The sequence below is a fragment of the Limulus polyphemus genome, unplaced genomic scaffold (assembly GCF_000517525.1).
Source record: "Limulus polyphemus unplaced genomic scaffold, Limulus_polyphemus-2.1.2 Scaffold2, whole genome shotgun sequence".
NCBI classification, from domain to species: domain Eukaryota; kingdom Metazoa; phylum Arthropoda; class Merostomata; order Xiphosura; family Limulidae; genus Limulus; species Limulus polyphemus.
The window spans coordinates 610,573-618,433 of NW_013665612.1; the positions used below are offsets into that span (position 1 = coordinate 610,573).

The 7,861-nt window shown below is 31.1% G+C and overlaps 1 protein-coding gene across 2 annotated transcripts in view; it reads left to right on the forward strand.

Annotated features, from left to right (window-relative positions):
• The window catches only part of LOC106466034 (nephrin-like), a 122,147-nt gene that overhangs the window by 81,899 nt on the left and 32,387 nt on the right, over positions 1-7,861 (forward strand). For both annotated transcript variants that reach the window (XM_022393963.1, XM_022393918.1), the window contains exons 4-7: positions 1,300-1,503; positions 4,410-4,700; positions 6,608-6,898; positions 7,207-7,494. In XM_022393963.1, the coding sequence (XP_022249671.1) occupies positions 1,300-1,503; positions 4,410-4,700; positions 6,608-6,898; positions 7,207-7,494 (1,074 nt within the window). The remainder of the gene's footprint in view (positions 1-1,299; positions 1,504-4,409; positions 4,701-6,607; positions 6,899-7,206; positions 7,495-7,861) is intronic.

Below are 7,861 nucleotides of genomic sequence, written 5' to 3' on the forward strand. Positions count from 1 at the left end.
TAAACTTCATCTAAACAAACGTTGATATTAAAATAAATATATAATAACAAATTCTTTACACAATACAATAATTCTAATGACATATAATTTTCAATTTATGTGCAAAAAAGTAGGTTTATCTAAGTAATACATAAGCTATAAATTTTACTTTACATGTGGTGAAAATTGCAATAAAAAATAAAAGTTAATAAACTAAGCGCTTGTAAGATAACCCTGTATTTCTTTCACGCACATTGCTCTTCCTTAAAATATTAATAACATACAACTTTATGTATTAGCTTAATCATATACAGGTCTGGAAATGTGTAAAGCACCAGTTAATAAAATAAACATCGAATTATATGGAAAACGTATATTGAAAGCTTATTTTGTGTGTCCAATATAATATCAAAATGGCAAATGACAAATTACATTAAACAGACGAACTGAAAGGTTTGAGAATGGTAAGTAATTTAATCATAACGATTTAAAAAGCTTCAAATTTTATTTACTTATTATTTAGCCAAATAGTTAAATACTGCAATCACGTTTTGCTTAACTCATTTGCTAAAAATAAGTACCCCTATTCAATATAATTTTAGTTTGAAATGACATTTTAAGTTCCTATTAAGTTATATATCATAATTGTTATTAAATCTAACAGACAAAACTAGTAACATTATTTTTAAACATTTTGGGGTATATATATACTGATTTTTCTTTTTTAAATTATTTTCAGTCTAGTTATCTATGTACCTGTAAATATACAAAAAAAATTATAAATACTTTCATGTTATTTTTTTAAGTTCCAGTAAGCACGTCAACTAAAGCAAAGCGGTCCAGATGGCGGATTTCTAACGAGTTAGATTAGATCAATATGTTATCGTCTCACGCTTTGAAGCCTTGTGAATCTGAGCTGATGTTTTAATTTCGGCACCATAACTGAAGTATTTAACCAAAACAGTCTATTTTTCTCATTAGTAGTTTTTCAATAGTTTTTGTGCATTTGCAGCACAAAGTTATGTATTCAACAATACTAAAATGAATATTTTATTTCATTCAATATGACCAGTAATTTGTAAATTTAAATATTTGATTATGTTTTATACCACTAACAAAAGTAAATATTTACTTAGAATCAGCTATAAGGAGTTATTACACACACATTTATGTTGCAATGCTACAGAACTCTTCCCATGAACAAGATTATGAAAATGAATATATAGTTTTGAGTTGCAAAGTAAAAGTTTTTAATTATATTATGAAATAGCAAACCAGCTATAAAGTTCACAATACAGGATTTTTTTTTCTGTGATGTAGGAGACCCAACTCCAGCTGTCACGTGGTGGAGAGACTCAGCCCTGCTGGACGATGATTACAACCTGACCCCAAGAGGAATTGTTCGGAATGAGCTGTTAATCAAACGTCTCCAGAGAGATCACTTGATGTCAGTGTTGACGTGCCAAGCGTCTAACTCCGACTTTAATGTACCGGTGTCCAGATCAGTAACACTGGATTTAAACCGTGAGTACTATCACTCCAAGGTGTAGGAAAATATAATTTTATGCATTATATTGACTACATTAAACTATAGCGTTTAAACCTGCTTATTAAAGAAAGGGACGTTTTATAATATGAAAATTATTTGTTTCAAGAGATTTATTCGTTCTTTTTTGCAGTATTGTAGAAGCTACGTAAATGTTTTACTATTCTCTTGTAAATATCAGAAATCTGAGATACATATGGCTTTTCCGTAATGCAGAATAATTTATGAGAAAATGCGATATAAAGATAACAGTAAAATTCAATAATATTTTCGAAGATAGAAAGATAAAGATAGAACATGTTTTAACATTTCGACCAACAGCTTTAATATTCTACGAAATGTAGAAGCATTAAGCATCTTTTATTATCTACAGTGGTGTTTTAAGAATGTCACTTGCACCTTGTACAAATAAATATAAACATTTATATTAACGCTTCTCTTGTTAATAAGATAACAAAGATGAAAGCATCATTTAAGCAGCAAATGATGGTGTATTTTTCTGATTACAAAGAGGAAATGATAAGCCAATTTTCTAGTCAGAGTTGAAACTTCAGTTGCGCTTTTGCATTAAATGTCACGTACTTGTCCCCATTTATTGTAATTCAAGTACAAAAAACTGTACGAATCTGGCGGTATCATTCATTGAAAAAATATTTGTGTATTTGTCTAATAAAGTGTATCTCAGTGTAGTTCAAGAAAAGTTTTATAATTGATTATAACCATTACTATTGTCCTAAGTAATCTCAGCTCATTCAGCAGGCAAGCTCTTTCTTGACACTCCTGATTTGTGAAGTATACTTTTCTCATTGAGTTTCAACTAGGCTCAATACAATTGCTTTTGATGTCTTCTGAAGTATTTCTAGAGATCCCCAACAACCAGTTCTTTAGGTTCTGACTTTAAAGGCAACGTCCATCACCGAAATCGATTACTGTTTCAATTTCAAATAACGTCTTCAGCATCATTAGTTTAAGATACAAGGAGAGCAATAGTTTTTTCTAAGGTATTTCTGAATTGGAGCTAAACAACGAAAAAAAATTAATTGTGAACTTTGAATTATTTGGATTTAGTCAAAAGGACAACTAAATATATATATAAGGAATATCATAATGATCAAAAAGTAAAAAAAAAAGTATTTTCAAAAGAAAAGTATTCGTAAACTATTTTCGTTGTTTTGCACAATAATTATTTTGTTTAGAAAATGTTGATTGAATATCTTGAAAGTTTAAAACATTAATAATCGTAAATGATACAAAGCGAATACCTCGAAATATTTAGTTTTTTATATTTTTAGATACCAGATGATTTTAAGAGTTGAAATATAATCCTAATTATATATCGCAGTAAACACGGATCTCTTCTAATTGCAATTGGAATGTAATCGTACAGTGATATATATTAAATTTTCCACTATTATAAAACAGGCACGAGAGACAAACTAAGACAAGTATATCGCATTCTTTAGCCTTACACAGTTCATTTAACCTGCTGCTATAAAAAGTATGCTTGATTATGTTGAAATCGCACACCAACACGGCTTTGAAATATTTCTTTCAAACTCATTAAATTTTCGATTTAGGCATCACATTACCAAAGATACGGTGATAAACGTTAATAACACTGCATAATTGGAAGCGTGCTTAATTTAGGATGACATGCGAAATGGAATGCGAGTGTAATCCATATTTCTGCAGTTCATGTATACTAATAATACATAATGCTTAACTAAGTTAGTGTAACCATAAATATCTAAAACACACATACACGCGCGCGTGAATGTATAGTATAGATGTTGTTTGAGCGATTTAGTTCATATGTACGTGCCTAAGTAATGGTTAAGTACATACTGACAAGTAATATTTGCGCAAGATTAAATGTTTCTCTATGGATTAGGGATTAATGCTTCGCTTCAATAAATCTGTGCTATACAAAAGCGTATAAAACAAATATGAGAAGCCACTAAGCTCCAATTGTACGTTTTAAATAGTGCATTAAGTTCCTTTGCGCCCTATCTCATCTCTGTACTCTTCATTTCTAATCATTTGGATTCAATTAGGCGTTAGTTCTAACATATGATGTCAAGAGCTTATATTTCTGACTGTTCCTATACATTTCAGTTTATTATAGCTCAGTATACTTGCTAAGATTTCTTATAAAATGATTCTGGAATCACAAAACCGTATTTTGAATCCAAAACAACACCTACTTTATTTTAATACCGCTATTTCATCTTTTACGATTTAAGTAACTTACGAGCAGTACGACATAAAACACACATTGTAAATTGTGCACTAATTTTCTTAACATGTATTGCCTATGTACAGAAACGTACCTTCCCTGAACATCATATAGGTTATTTCTTTGACTCGCTGTTTCCTAAAATATTCATGTAGATCGAATTATACACAAGGTTAAAGGCCAGTAGTCTGAATATATAAATATACTTTCTTCGGAAAGCTCCACAAAGGCCTGCTCTGGCGTTAGAAGTTTATGTGTGGCTTTTCTAACATATCTCTCTAAGCCTGTAATGTAGTACAGTATGTTGATAACATGTTGCATGAAATGGCAGTACTTATACAAAATAAACATAGGAATCATGGCTTGAGCTGAATTTTTTGTCTTTTCTTTCGTAACTACGAACTTTCTTATATTACACATTTTAAGACATTTTCCAATGAATGAAAACAACTTGGTCTAAAATCGTATTTCATCCCTTAAGTATTGCTTATATACAACAATTTTCTTTTTTTTTTTATTACATAATATTGAATATGTTTCGCAGCTATTATCGTATTTAAAATCAAATTTGATTAAAAGAGTAAATTAATGTATACCTTACTGTGGCATTAAATCTTAATCATAGTTTTCTTTTATGAATAATACCAGTAAAGCCCCTGGATGTCAGAATTTCAACACTTAAACGACCCCTCTCAGCAGGACGACAAGTAGAGGTTGTATGCCAGTCAAGTGGCTCTAGACCCCCTGCCCGAATCTTATGGTGGAAAGGAACTGAGAGAATATCCAAAACAACAGTCCCGAGAAATGACAATGTGACTGTTAGCAAGATTACCTTTTTACCCACGATAGAAGATCACGGGAAACATTTATCATGCCAAGCAGATAACCCTATGATTCCAAACAGTGCCTTGGAAGACGGCTGGACACTTACTATATTTTGTAAGACTGATCTTAAAGTATAGTAAAACTATTTTGTTTGTTATTATTCTACAAAAGTAATAATTTGTGTGTTTGTGTATTTTCCTGTTTCCTGTTCATCTGAAAATTATACTTAATATGGAAAAGTCAGATTTTCGATCTTTAACTTAAGGGAAAAACTATGCGACTATGACGGAAATCCAGCATTGATAACTAGATTCTCATGTTTATCACAAAACAAATAAGTAGAATTAACATTGCAATCAATTTGCATTCTCCATCTTCACTTGATGCTTGAACTATTGAAATATATTGAAAATATAAGCTCAACATTATTTAGGAAGTCTCTTCAATTTAACAGTATCACAGATGTCTTAAAAAATTGAAACTAATAATAGCTCGAAATCACTTTTCATACTTAAAAAACTTTCACAAAAAATTTCAAAACTTGAAATATATATTTCTATTTTCATATTTGTCTGTGCTTTTCAAATGCAATATTGAGATATAAACAAACCACATTATTATTTTCTAATGATTAAAGCATTAAAAATATCAAAATAGAGAATACTTTTCATAGTTCGTTTACATACAAGCCTATCGGTATAGATCTTCGTTTCAGAAATCGAATGGCTCGCATGGTCAGGTGGTTAGGGAACTTTACTCGCAATCTGAGGGCCGCGGGTTCGAAGCCCCGTCCCACTAAACATGCTTGCCCTTTCACCCGTTTCATTCGTTAATAAAAGAATAGCTCAATGGTTGTCGGTGGGTGGTGATGACTAGCTGCCTTCCCTCTAGTCTTTCACTGTTAAATTAGGGACGGCTAGCGCAGATAGCCCTCGTATAACTTTGCGCGAAATACGAAACAAACCATAGAGCAACATTTTATGCTAACCCCCCCCCCCCATATATATGTGCAAGCATGTTTATTTTTCGGAACCTAGTCTAAGTTGATATGAATATCCTAAACAATTCTAATTACATTTCAGCATGTTATAAGAAGTTTTTCTTACCCTTCAAAATATAAAAAAAAAGATCATCAAGATATAGCTTTAAAGAAATCATCTCTTAATTCTCATTTCCCAATCTAATAACATCGACTGAAAAATTATCCAACATTGTGCGCTAAAAATCAGATTATAACTTTAAACTAGTAATTCATCACTTTCAGGAAATTGGCTCGACTTTTCAAGCAATGAAATCTCTTTCTGACATTACGAGGTTTTGAAACCAGTGGATATCAAATTTTACATTTACTGTAAAATTCAAATTTTAAGAGTCGTTTTTGGTGTTTTACGATCAATTCAGCTATCATCCTATCTTGCGAGAAAACCTTCTGAGACTCTTGATAACATTCAAACGATTTCTTTACATGCCAGTAGAGAAACATAAAGCTTTTTTTTTTAAACAAATCAAGTATTTCTATAGTTCAGTAAATTTAACACTGGTTGTTAAATATATTCATTTTATTACAGTGATATACATTCCGCATAACATTCAAAAAATACTTTGTTTTCTTAACTAATTAGTTTACCAGGAATTTGATAGACATCTTTAAATGTGCTCAAACGACACTACTCAGTGTTTTTATCATATAAATATTTAATAATTTTATAGAAAATTAACAATGTAAAAACTTTTACTTCTTTAAACAAAATATTTTGTCTTCTAATTGCATTCATTATTAAATTTCAAACTAATATCAGTTTGGTAATGTATTAAGAAGTTATATACATAATATAATATATATTTAATAATATGACTCGTACAACATTTGTTTTAATAAAGACAGTTTACACCCAGTACCGAATGTTATTCATTTTTCGATCAACTTATCAAGCTGTTCTACTACGTGCTATAATCACATACGAATAGCTCCGTATACAATTCACATTTTCTTGATAACTGACGTCTTACATCTGTTTAAGATCTACCAAAGCTGAGACTTTCGTTAGGAGCAAATATACAGCACGATACTATTAAAGAAGGAAGCGATGTCTACTTCGATTGTAACATTCAAGCTAATCCCTGGGTATCGGAAGTTGGGTGGAGGTTTGAAGGCAAGCCATTCTTCAGCAAGACAAAAGAGGGTATCATCATCAGTAACCAGACTTTGGTATTACAGAAAGTTACTCGAGAAAGACGAGGGCGTTATCAGTGTGTCGCAGCCAATGTAGAGGGAGAAGTAGAGAGTGAAGAAATAATACTGAGGGTACACTGTGAGTAATTTGGGTTAAAATCACATTTCCTTTTTGTTTTTCATTATCTCACTCATTCGTAAACTGTCACATTCTTCTGTATTATATCTTATGTTGTTTCTTCAGCGATATTTATGTAAATAGTTTAGAGTCACAAATTATACTTTAAGAAATTTGTTAATGATCTCTAGGTAAACCAGATTTTAGATTTAAGAGTAAAACTAAGTGAAATAAAGATAATGAATAGATTTATAGACACTCTAGAATGTTGAATGTAAAATATGAGCCTATACGATGCACGTTTATTTTAAATTATATCTTAATCATAGACGCTCCTGTTTGTAAGCCTGGCCAGAAAATCGTTTACGGCGTTGCTAGGATAGAGTCTGTGATTATCAGGTGCGAAGTTCTAGCAGATCCAGAAGATGTTACTTTTCATTGGTCTTTGAACAATACATTTGAACGTATCGAGCTTCATTCTTTCACAACAAATGGAACAATCAGTGAAGCTACATACAAGCCAAGAACAAGATACGGTTACGGAATATTAAGTTGTTGGGGAAAGAATGAAATTGGTGCACAAAAAGAGCCTTGCAACTATACCATCATACCAGCAGGTAAGATTCACATGCAATCATGAAACACTATCTTCATCAAATGCACTTTTCTGCAAAGAATATTATATTTTATTATTCTACCAGTAAAATATTTTGTTAGGATATTTACTCTCGATTATATTTCAAAGTGGAGAGCTTTTTTTTTACTATATGTCGACCACTTGAAATGTGAAGCTAGTTTACAACATTCTATTTTTTAACTATTCGAACTTAAATATTCATCAAGTTTGTTATCCCCTAAATATGTAGATGATGAAGGTTATGGAGGAAAATTTGTTGTAATTGGTTTCTTAGTGCTAAGCTATGTAATGAGTTACCTGCACTCTGTACATCGCAGGGAATTGAACCCGGATTTTAGTGTTGTAAG